This window comes from Oncorhynchus tshawytscha, linkage group LG12 (assembly GCF_018296145.1).
Source record: "Oncorhynchus tshawytscha isolate Ot180627B linkage group LG12, Otsh_v2.0, whole genome shotgun sequence".
Lineage (NCBI taxonomy): Eukaryota > Metazoa > Chordata > Actinopteri > Salmoniformes > Salmonidae > Oncorhynchus > Oncorhynchus tshawytscha.
The window spans coordinates 46,880,922-46,904,413 of NC_056440.1; the positions used below are offsets into that span (position 1 = coordinate 46,880,922).

Below are 23,492 nucleotides of genomic sequence, written 5' to 3' on the forward strand. Positions count from 1 at the left end.
TATTTCAGCCAAACCCGTAGCTGAAAGGTGTATAAAATAGAGCACACAGCCATGCAATCTCCATAGACAAACTTTGGCAGAAGAATGGCCTCACTGAAGAGCTCAGTGACTTTCAACGCTCTGTGACTTTCACCGTAATAGGACGGCACCTTTCCAACAAGTCAGTGTGTCAAATTTCTGCCCTGCTAGAGCTGCCCCTGTCAACTGTAAGTGCTGTTGTTGTGAAGTGGAAACGTCTAGGAGCAACAACGGCTCAGCTGCGAAGTGGTATGGCACACAAGCTCACAGAATGGGACCGGAGTAGTGCTGAAGCGCGTAGTGCGTAAAAATCATCTGTACTCGGTTGCAACACTCACTACCGAGTGCCAAACGGCCTCTGGAAGTAACGTTCGTCTGGAACTTTGTGAAATGGGTTTCCATGGCCAAGCAGCCGCATACAAGCCTACAAAATCACCATGTGCAATGCCAAGCACCGGCAGGAGTGTTGGGGCGGCAGGGAGCCTAGTTTCTAGAGCGTTGGACCAGTAACCGAAAGGTTGCTAGATCGAATCCCCGAGCTGACAAGGTAAAAATCTGTTGTTCTGGCCCTGAACAAGGCAGTTAACCCACTGTTCCTAGGCCGTCATTGTAAATAAGAATTTGTTCTTAACTGACTTGCCTTGTTAAATAAAATACAAATATTTAAACAAAAAGCTTGGAGCAGTGGAAACTTGTTCTCTGGAGTGAAGAATGTTGGATAAACTCCTCACCCTCTAAGTCCGATGGACGAATCTGTGTTTGGTGGATGCCAGGAGAACGCTACCTGTCCCAATGCATAGTGCCAACTGTAAAGTTTGGTGGAAGAGGTATAATGTTCTGGGGCTGCTTCTAATGTTTCGGGCTAGGGTTAAAGCGAAGGTAAATCTTAATGCTAAAGAATACAATTACATTCTAGATGATTATGTGCTTCCAACTTTGTGGCAGCAGTTTTGGGAAGGCCATTTCCTGTTTCAGCCATTGCTCTCGGGCACAAAGTAAGGTCCATACAGAATGGTATGTCGAGATCGGTGTGGAAGAACTTGACAGGCCAGCAAAGAGCCCGACCTAAACCCAGTCGAACACCTTTGTGATAAATTGGAACAACGACTGCGAGCCAGGCCTAATCGCCCCAAATCAGAGCCTGACCTCACTAATAGTCGCGGCTGAATGGAAGCAAGTTTGCGCAGCAATGTTCCAACATCTAGTGGAAAGCTTTCCCAGAAGAGTGGAGGCTGTTATAGCATCAAAAGGGGGACCAACTCCATATGAATGCCAATGATTTTGAAATGAGATATTCGACTAGCAGGTGTCCACATACTTTTGGTCATGTAATTTATGTTGGTCACATTGCCAGTGCAATGAGCAGCATGGTTTGGTCATGTTCAGCTTTGCTAATGTAACTACAACTCTCACATTAGTTAATTCCCTATGGCGCGCGTGTGTGTTTTCACGCATGTGTGGACATTAGCACCTCTAAGCAAACGCTCAACATTCAGTGCTAATCTAATATGATAGATGGACGAGTGCCTTGCTAATGCTAGCAGGCAGGCTGACTGACTGGTGTGTGTTCAAGTGAGCACATCTATCAGCCTTCTACAGTAATATAAAATGTCAAAATGGTCAAATGCACAGAACTAAAGAAACGCATATAGACATGTACCTACCGAGGTACTGTTTGGAGGTCTGGTTGGATGACAGTGTAACACAAAATACGTGTTTAAGAAGAGAAGCAAATGTCCCAATGATGTGATCTAGATAGTTTTAAAGTGTCTGTCATAGCAAACTCTGATCAGGAGGAGCTAGGGTTGAGAGAATGAGATGAAAGAAATGGGTTGGATTTGAGGTGAAGGGAAGATGCTTGGGAGTTATGACACTGATTGTTGTATAAATTCCAGAGATTACCTTCACTTCCATGATTCAGACGGTGATGTATCCATTCAATGATATGTTTAGGGTATATGGGAAAAGTGAAAGGTGCGTGTGTGTGTTTGTGTGTGTGTGCGGCCCGCGCCTCAGCCGTTATGCTGGACCAAGGCCTGCAGTTCAGCAGTGTGGAGCGAGTGCTGCAGGAAGACGTTCTTGCGGCTGTACATGTGCAGGGACAAGGGCCCTCTGGGGGGCTGGCCTAGGCGGCCCGTGAAGGAGGAAGAGGTGGTGGTGGAGGAGGGAGGAGGAGGCTGGCAGGGGCTTGGCACGGGGGCTCTCTCGCTGTCTGAGGAGAGGCAGCTTCGGCAGGGGCTGTCTCGACTCTGAAGGCTGGAGCTGCTGCCCCCCACCCCCATCGCCCGGGGTATCTGGCTGTTTGGGTATTCACTTTTCCTGAAAGCCCCTGCCTCTGATGATGAGGACAGAGCCTCTTCTGGTCTCCTGGGGGCCCCTGAAGGGTCCCTGCCTCCCACGGGCCCACTGGAGGAAAGGGGTGGGGGCGGGGTTTGGGCTGGGCAGTGGCGCAGGTCACTGGTAGTTGAGCGATCAGCCACCTCACGGCTATATTGGTCCACGTTGAGAGACCGGGCCACCCTTCTGTCTCTTGTGCTGGTACTGTTTTGGCTTGTTGCTCGGCTTGGATGGATGGTCTGCGAAATGAGAGAAAGAGCAAGAGAAAAAGGGAGAGAGAGAGAAAGACAAAAGTGAACAAAATACAAACACCAACGTAGCTGGTGAACTGCAGTGACATTTTGACAAGGCGTTGTTCCCGGAGCTTTGTCTAATTGTTTCTTGATCAACTGGAACCTTGCTCTATAAAGAAGGAGAACAAGAAGCAGACTCAGTCTCTCCAGCACAGTGTGGGGAGGTGGCACACAACTCAAGCATAGCACCAAGGAGAAAGACACCTGTTCCTGGTCACAACACAGCCTCTCTTATGCAACACGGCTCTGTTACTTCACAACACAACACTACACTATACCCACGCAACAAGGAAACGCATGAACGCGGTCGGCATTGACAAATCCAAAACAGACACTCCGGAAAATGTTTGACTAAATAAACCCAATCTGAGTCGACGGGAGGGTACATAGGAAATGAACCGAGTCGACAGCCAAAAAGTAAAGAAAATGACTTACAATGTTTGAAACAAATCTATGAGCAGGGCAATATAATTACAAGGAGCAAAGCTAATGCAATAACTTTCGAGGTGCAAATAGAAATTGAATCCAACATGCTCGCTCGCACAATGTAATATCGCACAATGTAATACCAGGGAAACAGAACGGGCTTATCGGGATGGAGTGTTAAACGCTTCATGTTTGTTCACATCATTAGTTAGGCACTGTATCATTTCATCTCCACATAAAATGGACACAAAAATAAGAGGAAAGAACCATTTCTTTATTCTGACATTCAAATTGCCATCTACATCTACTTACAAAATAATAATTTGTATAATCATTCCTGCAGATATTGTGAGATGTTTGAACTGCTGTTGAAAATACAAATTCAGTTGAGTAAAAAGGGTTGTGTGTATGTGACTGTGTGTTTCTCCAGGCATATTGTTTGGACAGGGATGGTAGAGAGCAGAGGAGTGCAGGTGTAGCCAAAGAGTGGAGCAGGTTGACGTTTTTTGTCATGAGTCTTAGAACTGAGCGATTTCTTCTTCGACAGGCCAGCTGCAAAGTCAAGGTTGGCTATATTGAACACATTTTGGAAAACAAAAATGACCTTTTTGGTCTTACTTTAAGGTTTTGGTTAGGCATTAGGGTCTGCAGTGTGGTTAAGGTTAGGTTTAACGCCTGATTTGATGACTTTCTGGCTGTGCCAGTTAGTTACCACTCTGCAGAGCTGCCTCCAGAACAAGATTAATGACGGAAAAATGCTAACCTGCAAATGGGGGGGGGGTTTGCTAAAATCCCTCCAGCTGATTATATGCAGAAGTGGAGACGCAACACAATTGCATCACTATTCTCCCCTGGTCGAGCCCGCCACAGCACAGCACGCCCACACACACTACGATGGCACACAGGCGAAACAGCTCCCCAGAACACAGTCAGTCTTTGGTCTCAGTTTGAATGAACACAGTCAGAGATACAGCAGCACAATACAGAACTGTCAGTGATACTAATCCAGTGTTTTCCTTAAGTACATGGAGTAGCCAGCCATTTAGGGAAAAAGTAGCTGTCCCAAACTGTCTAGTGGGGTCTGGAGGCATGCCGCCCCCCCGGGGAAAATATTACATTTTGGTGGCCTCTGGAACATTCTGCCTTGATGCCACCCAAAATACACAGCTAAATTCTTGAATACTTTAATGAGTTTGGTATTTTGGCATTTAATTAGGATCCCCATTAGCTGTTGCAAAAGCAGCAGCTACACTTCCTGGGGTCCACACAGCACATGAAACATAACACAGAATGACATAATACAGAACATTAATAGACAAGAACAGAACTACATGTACATACAATGCATACACACAAACTATAGGGGAGGCATTGTGCCGTGAGGTGTTGCTTTATCCATTTAAAAAAAAAAAACAGGTTTGCTGTTTATTTGAGCAATATGAGATGGAAGGAAGTTCAATGCAATACGGGCTCTATATAATACTATACGCTTTCTTAAAATTGTTCTGGATTTGGGGACTGTGAAAAGACCCCTGGTGGCATGTCTGGTGGGGTAAGTGTGTGTATCAGAGCTGTGTGTAAGTTGACTATGCAAACAATTTGGGATTTTCAACACATTAATGTTTCTTATAAAAAGAAGAAGTGATGCAGTCAGTCTTTCCTCAACTCCTAGCGAAGAGAGACTGGCAGCATAGTATTAATATCAGCCCTCTGATTACAATGAAGAGCAGAACGTGCCGCTCTGTTCTGGGCCAGCTGCAGCTTAACTAGGTCTTTCTTTGCAGCACTGGACCACACGACTGGACACTAATCAACAGAAGACAAAACTAGAGCCTGCAGAACTTGCTTTTTAAAGTGTGGTGTCAAAAAAGCAGAGCATCTCTTTATTACGGCCAGACCTCTCCCCATCTTTACAACCATTGAATCTATAGGTTTACCTATTTTCACCAAACTAGTTGTGGTATTGAGTAGAAAGACATGATTTTACAATTAAAATGACTGAAAATGTATGAATTAAATGTATTGTTGTTTAGGATATCGTCTATGCCTAGACCTACAGTGCGTTCAGAAAGTATTCATACACCTTGACGTATTCCATCTACATTTTGCTGTGTTACAGCCTGATTTCAAAACGGATTAAATAGATTTTACACACAATAAACCATAATGGCAAGTAAAAACATGTTTTTAGATTTTTTTGCAGATTTATTGAAAACTAAATACAGAAATATCTCATGTACATGAGTATTCACAACCGAGTCAATACATGTTAGAATCACCTTTGGCAGCGATTACAGCTGTAAGTATTTCTGAGTAAGTCTCTAAGAGCTTTGCACACCTGGATTGTACAATATTTGCATATTATTATTTTTAAAATTCTTCAAGCTCTTGTCAAGTTGGTTGTTGATCATTGATAGACAGCCATTTTCAAGTTAGGCCACTCAGGAATATTCAATGTCGTCTTGGTAAGCAACTCCAGTGTATATTTGACCTTGTGTTTTGGGTTATTGTCCTGCTGAAAGGTGAATTTGTCTCCCAGGTCTTTGTGGTTGAATCTGTGCTTGAAATTCACTACTCGACTGAGGCACCCGGTCTCTGGTGTAAAGCAGACTGAACCGGGTTTTCCTCTAGAGATTTGCCTGTGCTTAGCTCTATTCCATTTATTTTGTATCCTGAAAAACTCCCCAGTCCTTAACAATTACAAGCATACCCAAAACATGATGCAGCCACCGTACCATTACCCCACCACCACCATGGGGCACTCTGTTCACAATGTTGACCTCAGCAAACCACTCGCCCACACAACGCCATACACGCTGTCTGCAATCTGCCCAGTACAGTTGAAACCGGGATTCATCTGTGAAGAGCACACTTCTGCAGCATGTCAGTGGCCATCTTAGGTGAGCATTTGCCCACTGAAGTCTGTTGCAATGCCAAACCGCAGTCAGGTCAAGACCCTGGTGAGGATGACGAGCATGCAGATGAGCTTCCCTGAGACGGTTTCTGACAGTTTGTGCAGAAATTCTTAGTTTGTGCAAACCCACAGTTTCATCAGCTTTCTGGGTGGCTGGTCTCAGATGATCCCGCAGGTGAAAAAGCCGGATGTGGAGAACTTGGGCTGGTGTGGTTACAGGTGGTCTGCGGTTGTGAGGCCAGTTCGACGTACTGCCAAATTCTCTAAGCTCTGGTGGACATCCCTGCAGTCAGCATGTCAATTGTTGCACGTTTCCTCAAATCTTGAGACATCTCTGGCATTGTGTTGCGAGACAAAATTGCACATTTTAGAGTGGCCATTTATTGTCCCCGGCACAAAGTACACCTGTGTAATGATCATGCAGTTTAATCAGCTTCTTGATATGCCACACCTGTCAGGTAGATGGATTATCTGGGCAAAGGAGAAATGCTCACTAACAGGTATGTAAACAAAAGTGTGTACAACATTTTTGATAAATACGTTTTTTGAGCATATTGAACATTTCTAGGATCTTTTAATTCAGCTCATGAAACCAACACTTTACATGATGCGTTCATATTTTTGATCAGTGTACTTGAAAACATTATTGTTGACAATTCAATTACTGAAGGAAATTTTAACAAGTGTTTGCAACTCGTTGTAAATTGCAGTGTCATTTATTTGTAAAATACTTGTTTAGCAACTGACCTACAGATTTCTTTTTGAAGAATCCTGCAAGAGTCTAACTTCCACCAGCTCCCTTTTATTAGGCATGAAGAATGAAGCAGGTGTTAAACATGGGCTTTGCTATACAGTAATCAGCAGTTGATTACTCCATTGTCGACACTCCAATCAAATCAGTAGGCCTATATAAGTATCTGTAATAAAACCATATACGTATCATTAGAGTTTAGAACCTTCAATCTGTTTAATTATGTATTAATAATTATTAAAAAATGATAATTAGGAATTATTTGATCGAGAAAAGTAAGTCATTGCCCTTTAAAAACAACATCGCCCCTTTAAGAGCTCTGCTGCGCAGCTGCGCCCAAACCACGCTTGAAATAAACACCGTAGCACTGGAAAGCTGGGATCCCCCTCTTAACAAATGCCATCAAATCTGCTGTCAAAAGTGTTTTCCCCACGATTGCATTAAGAATTGGTGTGCATTGACTACTTGTCAGAATGACCGTTTCTCCAATATTGGCACTCGTAACTTGAATGTGCCTCGAGAGGAATATTTATCTTGCACAACAAGCTGACTAGGTAAATACGTAATCTATTCTACTATGGGGTTGTCTGATTTTCTGTTTGTTACTAATTTTGTTGGCAGAGGAAGAGTAAGTTCTAGCATATTCAACGTGTGCGCCTCTGCAGAAATATTTGTTAATGTTCCCTATTCTTTAAATTAAAACAAGTGTAGGCAATTTATGAAGTGGAAAACACTGATGCCACAGACCAGCTGGGCCCAGCAGTCATTCATGTGTTCCCTAAAACCAGATATCTTAAGGCTTGTGCATTGGGACACACCACATGGGACACACTGCGACAAAGAGCAGGAAAGACAGTGAGAAGCTCAAAAAAATGAGGAGTTACTTTTGATGCCCCCCCCCTCGCTTGAAAAACCCTGCAAAGTGGATGGACATGAACTGCCCCTTTTCCACCCACAACTAAAAGCAGTTTTCCAGATCAACACACAATGAACTAGCAAAACAAACCCCAAACATTGTATTAAAGGACTGTCGAGAGTTCTGGCTTTTGTCGTGCCTGTCTCTCGGTATTGTACAACAAATGAAGAGAGAACTCACGGTGCAGAGGCTTGAGCCAGCTGCGGTACAATCAGTGTCCTTGATCTCTGTAGTGATTACGCAACTAAGCGTTCCCAGACACAAGTGTAGACAGAGTAGAATAAGGTGTGACAGCCAGGGGAGAAACAGACGATCATTGGTCCTGACAGAGGCGGCTTGCAGCCTGCCCTATGTCACCTCACTGTCCGTCACTGGTCCACCATGTCTTCAGCAATGTTTACAGTGTCACTTCTACAGGAGACTACATGGTAGCAGTAGAGTTTTACAGTACCCAAAACCAAGTCTATTTATTTTCTTTGCAGGTTGATGTACAACAATGCTTGTCTATCGCAGGGCCTTAACCCTAGTCAATTTCCTTAATGCTGCCTGCCAAAAAGAGAGTCTTCGGGTCCCATTTAAAGAGTTTATGGTATGACTTTGCCGCCGATCAAACCCCAACCTTCCAATCTCAGGGTGGACACTAAAGGATGGAGGAGAGCTACTGCGTGAATACAGTAACGTAATGCAAACTTGATTTAATTGAGCCCTAGGACTGTAAGGAGAGCAACGTTTACAAGAGGAAGCGAGAAGAGGAAGGCTCCTCCAGTTGGTGAAATCACGTGTTTAGAGGTGAGGCAGAAAGAGAGAGAGGTCTGGAAGTTGGTAGCACAATGATGAGGACTGATGGAGCGCAAAGATGATGGGAGGCAAAGCTCCATGTACATCAAAGCTACCCGGCACCTACTGCAGCACCCCTCACGCAGCTGTCAGCTCTGCAGCCGATAAGATACTTTACTGGGCCCATCTTGTTCTCCCCGACAGCACAGGACCTGGATAAACAATAAGAAAAAATATCAAGAGGAGGAAAAAAAGGAGGCGAGGAGAAGAAAAGCCACTCATAAATGGAATTTCCATCAAATAGTATGGCAGATGTCTTTGGAGTCTGATAACAATGTTCCAGCTGCCAACGTGTCACATCCAGAAAGCAGCTGCGATGCTTGACTGCTCTTTACTCCTGTTCAAAAACAGCCAGCGAGAGGAGAGAGGGAGTGCAGCTAGCTAGCTACCCACTCATGTGTCAAAAAAGACTGACTGGATGTACACGACACTGTGTTGACAAGAGTTCCAACAGAATATATTGTACCACACACACACACACACACACACACACACACACACACACACAACCTGTAACAGTGAGACATAGCCTATAAGTTTTAGATAGAAGACAGACAAAAGGTTGGCAAGTTTGCTATACCATTTTGAGAAATAAATAGAATGGACACCGATGATAATAAAATACAAAACGTTGTAAAAGGCCACAGGATGGTGGTTTGTGAGAACAGTAGCTCTGGTCCAGGGCCTTAGCATGTTACTCTAAGTAGAGGTTAGTAAAGAAAACACGCTACCGCCCTGGACAAGAGCTATGAGAACAGTTGTCTCTTTAGACTTGTTGAGCAAACTGTCATTTTCCTATTTTGTCATGGCAGTGCTTCGCTTAGGGCTGCACCCAGATCAGTGCATTGACCTACTACTCAACCCATTGGCTGGTTGTTTTTCTGGCAGGTGTGAAACTGCACAATGACAAACTCCTCAGTCGATGATCACACCAACCAGACTGCTTCCCCAATCCTAACCTTAAACATTAGTGAGGAATATGACAAAGGTTGGGCTCCCGAGGTATCACTATAGTACCTGGTTCGAATCCAGGCTGTATCACATCCGGCCGTGATTGAGAGTCCTATAGGTCGGCACACAATAGGCACTACGTTGCCTGGGTTTTCTGGAGTAGGCCGTCATTGTAAATAAGAATTTGTTCTTAACTGACTTGTCTAGTTAAATAAAAGGTTAAATAAAAATAAATGAAAAAGACCCAAGATCAGGGTCTAGAGGCAACTTCACCCTACACCCTGATATTGGCAGGAAGGGTTGTTCATGTCCACAATGGACCCAAGCATCAAGCTCCACAACAGTTAACACTAGAAGTGCAGGTGTTGTGGAGTATGTAGGATAAAACACTGCTAAGCTCACCACACCTGCGGAACCTTTGAGTACAGACATGCAAATGCAGATCTTGTACCTGTGTACATGGTCAAAAAGTACCAGGGTAAAAAACAACCACCTCCAGAACCTAATTCTGGACTGGAACGAATTGCAAAAATAACTGAAGCTGGAGAGTTATATTTCCCTCACTAACTTTAAACATCAGCTATCTGAGCTGCTAACTGATCGCTGCAGCTGGACACAGCCCATCTGTAAATAGCCCACCCAATCTACCTACCTCATCCCCATACTCTTTTTATTTACTTTTCTGCACACCAATATTTCTACTTGCACATCACCATCTGCTCATCTATCATTCCAGTGTTAATTTGCTAAACTGTAATTACTTCGCTACAATGGCCTATTTATTGCCTTACCTCCTCATGCCATTTGCACACACTGTATATAGACTTTATTTTTTCTATTGTGTTATTGACTTTACGCTTGTTTTTTCCATGTGGAACTCTGTGTTGTTGTTTGTGTCGCACTGCTTTGCTTTATCTTGGCCAGGTCGCAGTTGTAAATGATAACGTGTTCTCAACTAGCTTACCTGGTTAAATAAAGGTGGAATAAAAAATAAATACATTCAGATATAGCCCTTAAACCAGAAGCTTTCCAAATGAGTGTTAAGAAAAATGAGTTTGCAAACGTTGCTTCTCTAATAATGTTTTAATTAAGTATTTTTATTCGGAATCATTTAATCTTTTGTATAAAAAAAAGCCCAAGTTAGACTTTATTAGCCTACATCTTACAACATAGCGCTATACATTCTCTCTGGATGTTACATTTTTATATTGCAAGATTCATCAGTCAGACCAGAACTTTCTCTCTGTCTTTGTAGATGGATAGGGTAAAACTTGCACCATGTTTTGGTAATTATGTATGTTTGATGAGAGTCCACCATGTGCTCAAGGAGAGAGAGAGAGAGAGAGAGGGAGGAGAAGTGGTCAAGTCCTTCATGGGCCTCTGGAGTGGAGCTGTCACATGCCACTTCTGGGAACGGTGGTTGGAGTGAGGGCTGCTGCCCCGACGGACAGATGCCTGCCTGTCTCATGTCTCCCTCACCTTGGGGGCCTTGACAGCTCGGGCCAGCACTGCCAGTCTTGTGTCAGTCCCATTGAAGGCTGGAGGGGCGAGGGGCGAGGGATGAGGGAGGAGACTGAGGCTCTCGTTAATTACTCCCATTGTATCCTCTGACAGCCTGCACAGGGGCTGAGGGAGAGGCTGGCTGTTCCAAAGTCCCATCTCAGTCTCTCAGGGTACGCATGCACACACACAGCTTTAATGGCCATCTCTGTCAGCCATTTTCCGAGGGCATTCTGGTGACTGATACTGAGAGGACAACATGGCAGAAACGGATACATTGGCATCATAGCACTGACAGACAACACGTTGATGTTTGGACATGGGAGTGCTGCCTGACACAAGGGGTGGAATATACCCTCAGGTTTGACAGATACTACCACACTGAAGGCCAACTGATGGGCCTGGGTACCAGCCTTTATGTGCCATTATGTTTGGTGTGACGAGAAGTGGCATTAAGGTACAAACAGATCTGGGACCAGGCTTACGTCATATTATTTGACAAATAAAAAATACCAGTTTCTGAGAACATTCAAGTAAAACAATTCCAACTGGGTCATTCTCATGGTTGACTGGCCTCTTTAAGGGCACGAAGCAAGATCTCACACAACAAGCGCTGTTCTGAGACAGAAGCTCAGGTCACTTTGCTTCGAGTCTGGCACGCACATACAACCGAAACAAGAGTGTGTGTGTGTGTGTGTGTGGGTGGCCCGCCTCGCTCAGAAGACCGCATGAAGAAAGAACACAGCCAATTTATGCTTATCAGATTTCATGTTAGCACTGAATATTCATCTGCCATATTTGTCGACAGAATATTCGTACTATGTGCCTCAAGGATATCCGGAATGTGCAGATTCCGAAAAATACCCTCATCAATATGCATGTTTCTCTGCTTTCATTAATGTTGGGAGTAAATTGTTTTAGATCAAACTCAGAGGCTCCGTCTCTGCATCCATAAACTGGAATATTAAACCAGACGTGCATGTGGTAACATGGAAAACGCCAATCTGCTGTCGCTCTCCCCAGTCTAACTGGAGAAGCATGAACAGCAGGCCGAAGGAGAGGAGTGTAGCTAGAGAGCATAGGCCTGGGGATTCTGCACTGGCAGAGGAGAGGATCCAGGTGGAGGGAGTTGTTCTCATGCAGCACCTACCCTACTTTGCTTTGACTAATGAACCGGAGGTGTCCTGAATCTGTCCAGCTGCAGGGGCATGAGTTGGCCTACCCCACAACAGAGGGTGTGTGTGCGGTGTGTGTGTGGTGTGTGTGAGAGAGTGTACGCATTACATACATGCGTGTGTGTGTGTGAGTGATTGATTGTATGCATTACACGTGCGTGCGCACGTGTCAGGAATGCATGTCCCTTGGTGCTGTGCTGAACGACAGCCCCTGCCAGTGGGCACCCTCTCTCTGGTCCAGGTACCACATGGCGAGACCATGCATCAATTAACACTTCATCATCCTCTGACCAATGATGAGAGAAATGTGTCCTTGCCTCAGGCTACGGATGGAAAAAGCAAAAAATAGCATTGGCGTACATTAGCCATCTTGGGATGTGAGACTTTGCATAGGGGAAAAAATACATAGTATTACATAACAACCATACTGAGGCATTTTGGTCTGGTTGAAGGTTAGAACAATGTAGGCTACATGACCCTGCAAAGAGATGTTTCTGGTACCATTACAAGTCCACGACTACAAATGTATTCTCTCTTTGGTCGAGATCGTAGTCTAACTAATGTAACATCACGTTCCTGAATTATAGCCCTGTTAATTGTTGCATATCTGTTCGGTGATGTTGTTATTATCGCTAATGGTGTCTTGGAAGTTAGTTCTAAATGACTTCTCAGTCAAGGTAATGCTTGGTGTGTTTTTGATGCTAACATGAGCGTTAGCCTAATCCTGTACATATTTACACAAATTCTCACTTACGATCCTATTTAACTTAAGCTCCCCTCCTACAGCATGTAGACTAATACGTCTCCCTTGGCATGAAACACTCCGGCTTAAAGAGAAGAATCCATTTTATTCTCATGAGCTCTATACTATACACATACATATGAATGTGAAGTCATTTAAATGGCCTTACAATAAGAGTCATACTTCTCCCTTGTGTTCCATCCCAGAGAATATGTATTTATAGATCATTTATGATGTTTTAATTAGTAGTGCACTATAAAGGGAATAGGGTGCCATTTAGGATACAGATTTACAGTGTGGGTTAAACATGGTCCCTGAAGGAGAAGGTCTTGACCAGCTACCAGTCTGATTAAGGATCCAGACCGCAATTCCAAGTCCGATAAGAGAACACAAGACAATCTTCCAACATTTTGAATCTGGAGCAATAACGGGGATATTTGTCTTATATAATCTTCTGCGTTGTAATTCTTCATGTGTAGTACATCTAGTCCACACAATCTATTCTATTCTCGCTGCCCCCATCCTCGGAGGTATTCCTGCGCACGCACGCAGACATATAGAGAGTAGAAGTAAATGAGGCTTATGTTTGATTTCTCATCTCTCTAACAGCTTCACTCTTCTGCCTTCTGTCCTTGTTTCTCTCAGCCCTCCTTATGTGATACTCCCCTGGCGTTTGCTGATCCGGGGTTTGCTTCAAACTCTTAATTGTTGAGATCACGGTCTAGCAAATGTAACGTTACGTTCCTGAATTATAGCTGTGTTAGTTGCTGCATATACAGTGCATTGGGAAAGATTTCAGACCCCTTGACTTACTCCATAAAATGTTTGTTACGTTACAGCCTTATTCTAAAATGTATTAAAATTGTTTTGTTTTTTAAAATCCATTAATCTACACACACACGTGCGCGCAATAGCCCATAATGACAAAGCAAAAACAGGTTTTTAGAAATGTTTGCAAATGTTTTTTTTAAAAGCACCACCACATTTACATAAGTATTCAGACCCTTTACTCAGTACTTTGTTGAAACAACTTTGACAGTGATTACAGCCTTGAGTCTTCTTGGGTATGACTCTACAAGCTTGGCACACCTGTATTTGGGGAGTTTTGCCCACTCGTCTCCGCAGATCCTCTCAAGCTGTCAGGTTTGATGGGGAGTGTTGCTGCACAGCTATTTTCAGGTCTCTCCAGAGATGTTCGATCAGGTTCAAGTCCGGGCTCTGGCTGGGCCACTCCTGCATTGTCTTGGCTGTGTGCTTAGGTTCGCTGTCCTGTTAGAAGGTGAACCTTCGCCCTAGTCTGGAGGTCCTGAGTACTCTGGAGCAGGTTTTCATCAAGGATCTCTCTGTACTTTGCTTTGTTCATCTTTCCCTCGATCCTGACTAGTCTCAAAGTCCTTGCCGCTGAAAAACATCCCCACAGCATGATACTGCCACCACCATGCTTCACAGTTGGGATAGTGCCAGGTTTCTTCAAGACGTGACGCTTGGCATTCAGGCCAAAGAGTTCAATCAAGGTCAGAGAATCAGAGAATCTTGTTTCTCATGGTCAGAGTCTTTAGGTGTTTTTTTGTCAAACTCCAAGCAGGCTGTCATGTGCCTTTTACTTGAGGCGTGGCTTCCGTATGGCCACTTTACCATCTATCTGGAAGGTTCTCCCATCTTCACAGAGGAACTCTGGAGCTCTGTCAGAGTGACCATCGGGTTCTTGGTCCATTCCCTGACCAAGGCCCTTCTCCCCCGATTGCTCAGTTTGGCCAGGAGGCCAGCTCTAGGAAGACTCTTGATGGTTCTAAAAAGCTTCCATTTAAGAATGATGGAGGCCACTGTGTTCTTGGACCTTCAATGCTGCAGACATTTTTTTTTGGTACCCTTCCCCAGATCTGTGCTTCAACACAATCCTGTCTCTACGGATAATTGCTTCGACCTCATGGCTTGGCTTTTGCTCTGACATGCACGGTCAACTGTGGGACATTACATAGACAGGTGTGTGCCTTTCCAAATCATGTCCAATCAATTTCATTTACCACAGGTGGACTCCAATGAAGGTGTAGAAACATCTGGAAGATGGTCAATGGAAACAGGACACACCTGAGCTCAATTTTCGAGTCTCATAGCCAAGGGTCGGAATACTTATGTAAATAAGGTTCTGTTTTTAAATTAGAATAATTTTGCTTTGTCATTATGCGGTATTGCATGTCAAGTGAAGATTTTTATTTTGTATATTTTAGAATAAGGCTGTAACGTAACAATATGTGGCAAAAGGCAAGGGATCTGGATACTTTCCGAATGCACTGTATACTGATGTTATTACCGCTAATGGTGTATTGGAGGTTAGTTTCAATGAAGGTAATACTTTTGAGTTTTGGATAGGTTTAAGTACTGTGTAACACCGTGCCAGTACAGGTTTGGCTTTGAATTAAGTGTTCGATCGCTCCCTTTCGTTTTCTGTTTGCAATGTCTGGCTAGTAATTATCATGTATGAGGATTACCTGTTACACATGTAAGGAATTATATTAGCATAAGACAAACGTACAAAGAGTCTGTTACTACAGTATAGAGAGACATGGAATTCATGCGCTCTGTGAGCCAAGTCATCTAAATCAGAGCAGAGGCATACAGTGACAGATTAATCTAATATTCCTCAGAGACGGCGTTCTCTTGGTACAGACAGACAGTCAAAGCTGTATATGTTCTGACAAGTTCAGGGAGTTGCAAAAAATAACCTTGCCCCTCTCCTCAGTCCAATGGGAGGCAGCGGGCAGGCGGCGCAGACTAACATTTGGACAGGACATGATAGATTCCCTGCAACTTTTATTCCCTCTCTCCAACCCGCTCCACTTTCTTAAGAGAGGCTATCTGGGGAGTCTGTCTAGCTTTTCACCCAATCATTTTATGATGTGCTTTTAAAGCTCTGCCACCATGGTGCCTTTCATCATTTGCTGCTCTGTCACCGCTCTTGTCAGTCTCTCCATCTCCTTGAACCACCATGGTTGACTGGCCCACATACAGTAAGATAGGCAGGGGGCTGGCTGGCTCGAACAGACCAAAATAGCAGGCCACTAAAGACGCATGTCAATCCTTGCACACGTATGCAAACACACACACAGAGGCAGAGACACACTTTTTCTGTGGTAAAGGGTCATCAAAGACAAAAAAATCCTGCATTCTCTGCACGTAAAAAAGACTTTGCTGCCAACAACACGAAGGACCTTTGAGGCTGTTGCATTCCTTAGGCCTTGGACAGGCAAAGCCTGTAAAAAAATGGATATATTTGTAAACCACTTAGCTACTTATTTTTCCCTAAAACTGACACTTTTAACCAAGGCCACTCGCACTGGCCGCAATCTAATTTAAAATCATTTTCTACAGCTTGGTACTATCTAGAGACAATAAGGTTAAGTGCATTGTAAAATTTAACGAGAACGCTTGCACTACAGAGGCCTCCAAGTTGCTATCTGAGAGACCATGGCAACTGTTTCTCCCAGTCTCTCTCTTCCCCGTGCTTACATGGGTTCATCCACTGGTGCTGTCCCCCCTTGTTCCACTCACACTGTGCCGTCTGCTGTCCAGAGAATTAGAAGAGCTAATTAATTTCCGAATCTATTCCCATAAATGACAATCCTAATTCTCCCTTTTGAAGAACATGCTGATTGCATTAGTTTTCAATTAAGATGTTAAAAACCCATTGTATTCTGGGTCGGCGATGTATCATTGTAAAAACTGCTGAAAAACTTTGTTGTGCATCTTTCATTGATAAATAGACAAGTTCAATTGAAAGGTTAGTGCAAAACCATAGCTGAAAATGCATTGAATTTCTTTAATGATGTAAAACTATTAAAGGGACTTTTTCTATTAAAGGGCGTGTTTATTATTAAAGGGAGTGTAAATTTGAACTTTGTAGTAATAAACATTTGAATATAATGTGGCAAAAGCACATACAGTTGAAGTCGGAAGTTTACATACACTTAGGTTGGAGTCATTAAAACTCGTTTTTGAACCACTCCACAAATTTCTAGTTAACAAACTATAGTTTTGGAAAGTCGGTTAGGACATCTACTTTGTGCATAACACAAGCAATTTTTCCAACAATCGTTTACAGACAGATTATTTCACTTATAATTCACTGTATCACAATTCCAGTGGGTCAGAAGTTTACATATACTAAGTTGACTGTGCCTTTAAACAGCTTGGAAAATTCCACAAAATGATATCATGGCTTTAGAAGCTTCTGATAGGCTAATTGACATCATTTGAGTCAATTGGAGGTGTACCTGTGGATGTATTTCAAGGCCTACCTTCAAACTCAGTGCCTCTTTGCTTGACATCATGGAAAAATCAAAAGGAAATAAGCAAAGTCTTCAGAAAAAAATATTGTAGACCTCCATTAGTTTGGTTCATCCTTGGGAGAAATTTGCAAAATCCTGAAGGTACCACATTCATCTGTACAAACAATAGTAGGCAAGTATAAACACCATGGGACCACGCAGCCATCATACAGCTCAAGAAGGAGACATGTTCTGTCTCCTAGAGATGAAGATACTTTGGTGGAAAAAGTGCAAATCAATCCCAGAACAACTGCAAAGGACCTTGTGAAGATACTTTTGTACCTGTTTCCTCTAGCATCTATATCCACAGTAAAACAAGTCCTATATCGACATAACCTGAAAGGCCGCTAAGCAAGGAAGAAGCTACTGCTCCAAAACCGCCATAAAAAGCCAGCCTACGGTTTGCAACTGCACATGGGGACAAAGATCGTACCTTTTGGAGAAATGTCCTCTGGTCTGATGAAGCAAAAATAGAACTGTTTGGCCATAATGACCATCGTTATGTTCGGAGGAAAAAGGGGGAGGCTTGCAAGCAGAAGAACACCATTCCAACTGTGAAGCACGGGGGTGGCAGCATCATGTTGTGGGGGTGCTTTGCTGCAGTAGGGATAGATGGCATCATGAGGTAGGAATATTATGTGGATATACTTGAAGCTACATCTCAAGATATCAGTCAGGAAGTTAAAGCTTGGTCGCTAATGGGTCTTCCAAATAGACAATGACCCCAAGCATACTTCCAAAGTTGTTGCAAAATGGCTTAAGGACAACAAAGTCAAGGTATTGGAGTGGCCATCACAAAGTCCTGACCTCAATCCCATAGAAAATTTGTGGGCAGAACTGAAAAAGCATGAGCGAGCAAGGAGGCCAACAAGCCTGACTCAGTTATACCAGCTCTCAGGAGGATTGGGACAAAATTCACCCAACTTATTGTGGGGAGCTTGTGGAAGGCTACCATAAACATTTGACTCAAGTTAAACCATTTAAAAGGCAATGCTACTGAATACTAACTAAAGTGTATGTAAACTTCTGACCCCACTGGGAATGTGATGAAAAAAAAAAAGCTGAAATAAATCATTCTTTCTACTACACATTCTTAAAATAAAGTGGTGATACTAACTGACCTAAGACAGGATTAAATGTCAGGAACTGTGAAAAACTGAGTTTAAAGGTATTTGGCTAAGGTGTATGTAAACTTCCGACTTCAACTGTACATAATACCTTCCTCTTTTGGCAATGCCAATATAACTGCAATAAATCTCACCTTTTAAATCTTAAATGCTCTATTATTGAACAATAATACTAGAAATAATAGAAATAGAGATCTACGGTAGCCAAAAAGAATTTACCAACAACTAGTGAGTTTGTCTTGTTCCACTGCCACAAGAGGCAGCCTTGCAGAAGAGGCGCAGTGGTTAAGGGCGCTGTACTGCAAGTGCCACCAGAGACTCTGGGTTCACGCCCAGGCTCTGTCGTAACCGGCCGTGACCTGGAGGTCCGTGGGGCGATGCACAATTGGCCTAGCGCTGTCTGGGTTAGGGAGTGGTTGGCCGGTAGGGATATCCTTGTCTCATCGCGCACCAGCTACTCCTGTGGCGGGCCGGGTGCAGTGCGCGCTAACCAAGTGTTACGTTCCCCAGTTTATGTGTTGTAGTTTGTGTATTTGCATGTGATTATTTCAGGAAATGGCTTCCTGAAATCCCTCAAGCAGCTGATTGGTCAACTCCATGGTTAATTGGAGCTGACCCCGCCCCATCAAGACGCAGCTGTCTCCAGTTACACATTCATTCTGAAGCTATATAAAAGCCAGTGTTCTGTTCAGCAGAGAGATTGAATGTGAGGGAGGTCATGTGTTCTGTGAGTTTGTTGCTCAGATAGAGCTTATTTGATGTCCTTTGTTTCTTAGTTTGTTTGAGAAATTATTTGTTCTCCTGTTTCATTTGTTCCCAGGGGGGAAGGCACCTAGGGCACCACCCCCTGTGTTTTGGTTAGGGCACCAGGTGGTGCTAAATTAGGTAAGTATTGGTTAGGCAGGTAAGATAGGAGAGGGGGCTTTGATTTACTTTCTTTGCTTTGGTTCCGTCCAGCCCCTTTTCCCCATATTACCGTTTAAAGGAATAAAGTCCTTGTAAACGGTACCACATTCTGCCTGTTGTCATCCTTACTCACGCCAACAATCCATACCTCTTTCACTTCATGGAGAGTTGAGTTGTAGCAGGGTGTTGCGTTCCCTCTTCAGAGGCGGGCGTAACACCAAGGTTGCCAGGTATTTCCTCCGACAAATTGGCGCGGCTGGCTTCTGGGTTGGATGCGCGCTGTGTTAAGAAGCAGTGCGGCTTGGTTGGGTTGTGTATCGGAGGACGCATGACTTTCAACCTTCGTCTCTCCCGAGCTCGTAAGGGAGTTGTAGCGATGAGACAAGATAGTAGCTACTAAACAATTGGATACCACGAAATTGGGGAGAGAATGGGGTAAAAAAAAAAAAAAAAAAAAAAAAGCGTCACTAGACTCAACCTACGAAACCATAACTATTTATTAGGGATGTGCATCTTTCTCTTTCAAGACAATTTGACTGAATTACAATTCATATAAGGAGTCTGTTTTAGTTTGTTATAGATTCGGTTTGATTAGAGGAACGAATCAATGCGATTTGGATCGATGCACTAATATTTGTTGCATAAACACATTCATTTTCCATTCTAAATTCAAATATTGTGCTGATGAGGTTCATGAGATGGGCCTTTCTGAGCTGGATCGGTCTGAGCTGACCACGCTCTCTGAATGTGTGCGTAGGTTGGCTTTTCTATCCTTGTGGAGACCTAAAATCCCCACAAGGATTGTAAAACAAGAAAAACATTTTGTGGGGACATTTAGGGTTTCAATTAAAGTTATGGTTTGGTTTACGTGTAAAGGAAAATAGGATTTGAAATGGAAATACATTTTAAGATAGAACATTTGTGTGTGTGTGTGTGTGTGTGTAAATGTACATGTATACGTCTATGGTGGATGAAGGCAGCTGAGTTGAGCCATAATGGAAACCGTGCATCTACCACCCTACTATCAGATAAGGGAGGCAATGTTTGCTTTTTATCCACCAACTTCTGATATGAAATCCCCATCACCCATTAATTCATGTCATTTTTGCAGATTCAAAGTGTTTGAGCTAGTAATGTATCAATATTTATTTAAAAAAAAAATGGGCTTTGACATAGCCAATGAATATATAGCACACCGTTGGATTTCACCCTAGTTCTCCCACATCTGCATTGCTTGCTTTGGGGTTTTAGGCTGGGTTTCTGTATATCTCTTTGTGACACCGGCGTATGTAAAAAGGGCTTTATAAATACATTTGATTGAAAGAATTTGATTGATCGAACGTGCAGTGTGAGTAGTGTGCAATCAGTGTGCTTCATCAGCATAATAAAATATAAATATCTCTTGGGCTCAAGCTAGACATACAAATGCTCCTGTTGACTGGGCCTCCTTCAGAGTGCTAAGAAACAAATGCACAGGATTGATCAGGAAGTCCAAATCAGATTACTATTTAAATACAGTCACAGAGAACCTAAACAACCCTTCCAAGTTCTGGAAGCTAATCAAATCAGTGTCAGGTTCTTATGTATCCTCTGACCATTTAATGATGGATTCTAATGAAGAGAAGGATAAAGCCCATATTGTACAGGTTTTAACAAGCACTTCATATCTGCTGGTTCAGTGTTTGATAATGGTGGGGCTCAGGCCTCTAATGTTAGCTCTGTTACAGTCAACTATGATATAGGACCTCGTGAACCATTTTAACTTTGAGCCTGTTTCTTATACTGAGGTCTATAAAGCACTAAAGGCAACAGACACTAAAGTGTCTGCAGGTCCAAACAACCTGAACCCCTACCTCTTAAAGATAGCAGCTGGTATTACTGAACCTGTGGCTCACATTTTCAACTTGAGTCTCTTGACCTATTCCATACCCAGCATTTGGAAATCAGCTTATGTCCTCCCACTGCTAGAGGGAGGAGATCCCTCAGAGGCTAATAACTATCGTCCTATCTCTAAACTCCCTATCCTGGCCAAAGTCTATAAATCCCTAGAGAACTCACAAAAAACTTCTTAATTGAAAATATCATATTGAGCGGGGTTCAGTCTGGCTTTAGATGGGGGCACAGCACCACAACTGCAGCTATGGCAGTGGCAAACAACATGATTAATGGACTTGATAAAAAGCAACATTGTGCTGTTTGTGGATTTTTATTTGATTTTATTTCACTTGTTTTTTTTTAAATAGGCCATGGTGGTGAAGAAAATACAACATAGCAAATTAAACACTGGAATGGTAGATTTGACAGTAGATGAGTGTGCAAAGTAGAAATACTGGGGTGCAAAGGAGCAAAATAAATAAATACAGTAGGGGAAGAGGTAGCTTTTTGGGCTATGTATAGATGGGCTATGTACAGGTGCAGTGATCTGTTAGCTGCTCTGACAGCTGGTGCTTAAAGCCAGTGAGGGAGATAAGTGTTTCCAGTTTCAGAGATTTTTGTAGTTCATTCCAGTCATTGGCAGCAGAGAACTGGAAGGAGAGGCAGCCAAAGGAGGAATTGGCTTTGGGGGTGACAAGTGAGATATATCTGCTGGAACGCGTGCTACGGGTGGGTGCAGCTATGGTGACCAGCGAGCAGAGATAAGGCAGGACTTTACCTAGCAGGGTCTTGTAGATGACCTGGAGCCAGTGGGTTTGGCGACAAGTATGAAGCGAGGGCCAGCCAACAAGAGCGTACAGGTCGCAGTGGTGGGTAGTATATGTCGCTATGGTGACAAAACGGATGGCACTGTGATAGACTGGATCCAATTTGTTGAGTAGGGTGTTGGAGGCTATTTTGTAAATGACATCGACAAAGTCGAGGATCGGTAGGATGGTCAGTTTTACGAGGGTATTTTTGGCAGCATGAGTGAAGGATGCTTTCTGTGTTAAGCATGTCACAGTTCAGGTCACCTAGCAGCACGAGCTCTGAAGATAGATGGGGGGCAATCAGTTCACATATAGTATCCAGAGCACAACTGGGGGCAGAGGGTGGTCTATCGTAGGCGGCAATTGTGAGAGACTTGTTGTTTTTAGAGAGGTGGATTTTTAAAAGTAGAAGTTCAAATTGTTTGGGAACAGACCTGGATAGTAGGACAGAACTCAACACCGTCCCCTTTGGCCGTTCTATCTTGCCTGAAAATGTTTTAGTTAGGGATGGAGATTTCAGAAGTTATTGGTGGTCTTCCTAAGCCAGGATTCAGACACGGCTAAGACATCTGTAAACTCATGTGGATAATCTTGTGACAAAGCTTAAATTGAAATTGGGGTTTTTATTTTCCTAATAAGGCTTGCTTTCCACGTATGGCTAGAAAGAAGCTTGTTCAGGCCACTTTTCTCTCTGTAATTGATTATGGGGACTTGTATATGCATGCAACCTTCTCCGTCTTAAAGAAACTGGACTTTGAAACTGGACTTTGCATCCTTGCGCTTTATTACAAATGCCAAGTTACTCACCCACCATTGCACATTGTACCAAATGGTAGGTTGGACCTCACTTTATTTATATGTGCAGAAAGATACATTTGTATGTGTTCATCTACAAAGCCCTTTTGGGTAAACTCCCTCTGTAGTCTGGTCTCTTTCACCACCAGCATGTACCATACCCATCTGCTAGGTGGTTGCTACTTAAAGTCCCCAGTACATCCACAGTATTTGGCAAGACAGCCTTCTCTTCTTGTGCACCAGACGCTTGGAATAATCTACAATCCATGATTCATCTAGATATGTTAGTACCACTGAATGATAAAAAAAAAGAATGAATGATTTTTTAAGGCTGCATCATGTTGTTGTATGTTTTAATTATGTAATGTATTGATTGTTGCTGCCTTCTTGGCCAAATCTCCCTTGAAAAAGAGACTTTGGGTCTACAAACATCCAGCGACATCACACCTGCCCAGACCCATCTGCTCACACCCCCATCTCCACTGCCTAAATGTCTCCGTCACATGGCCTCAAACTGCAACATGTCTATGTTGCCCACACACTTTCAACATTTAGATAATAAAGCATTGTGTTAACGATGGAGGATTGGTTGATTTCCAGAATTCTGAAAAGCTATCCAAGGACTGTTGCTTAGAGTTGTGTTTTAGGGCATGATCTTGGTTATTCTATTTCATTTTCTTCCATATTGTTATAGTGTTCTTAACTATGAAGTTGTTACTGTTAGCTTTATCATTTGAAAATAAACAAAAGATTTTGGGGATGAGCATGCGCATCTTCCATATGTACCCATAGTTC

General features: G+C 43.2%; 1 protein-coding gene across 2 annotated transcripts in view; it reads right to left on the reverse strand.

Moving 5' to 3' along the window:
* Window positions 1-630: 630 nt before the first annotated feature.
* The window catches only part of ccser1 (coiled-coil serine-rich protein 1), a 106,050-nt gene continuing 83,188 nt past the window's right edge, over window positions 631-23,492 (reverse strand). Inside the window, exon 10 of one of the 2 annotated variants that reach the window (XM_024439588.2) lies at window positions 631-2,594. In XM_024439588.2, coding sequence (XP_024295356.2) covers window positions 2,031-2,594 — 564 coding nt within the window. In that variant the 3' untranslated portion in view covers window positions 631-2,030. The remainder of the gene's footprint in view (window positions 2,595-23,492) is intronic. The other variant, XM_042330708.1, reaches the window with a different exon arrangement.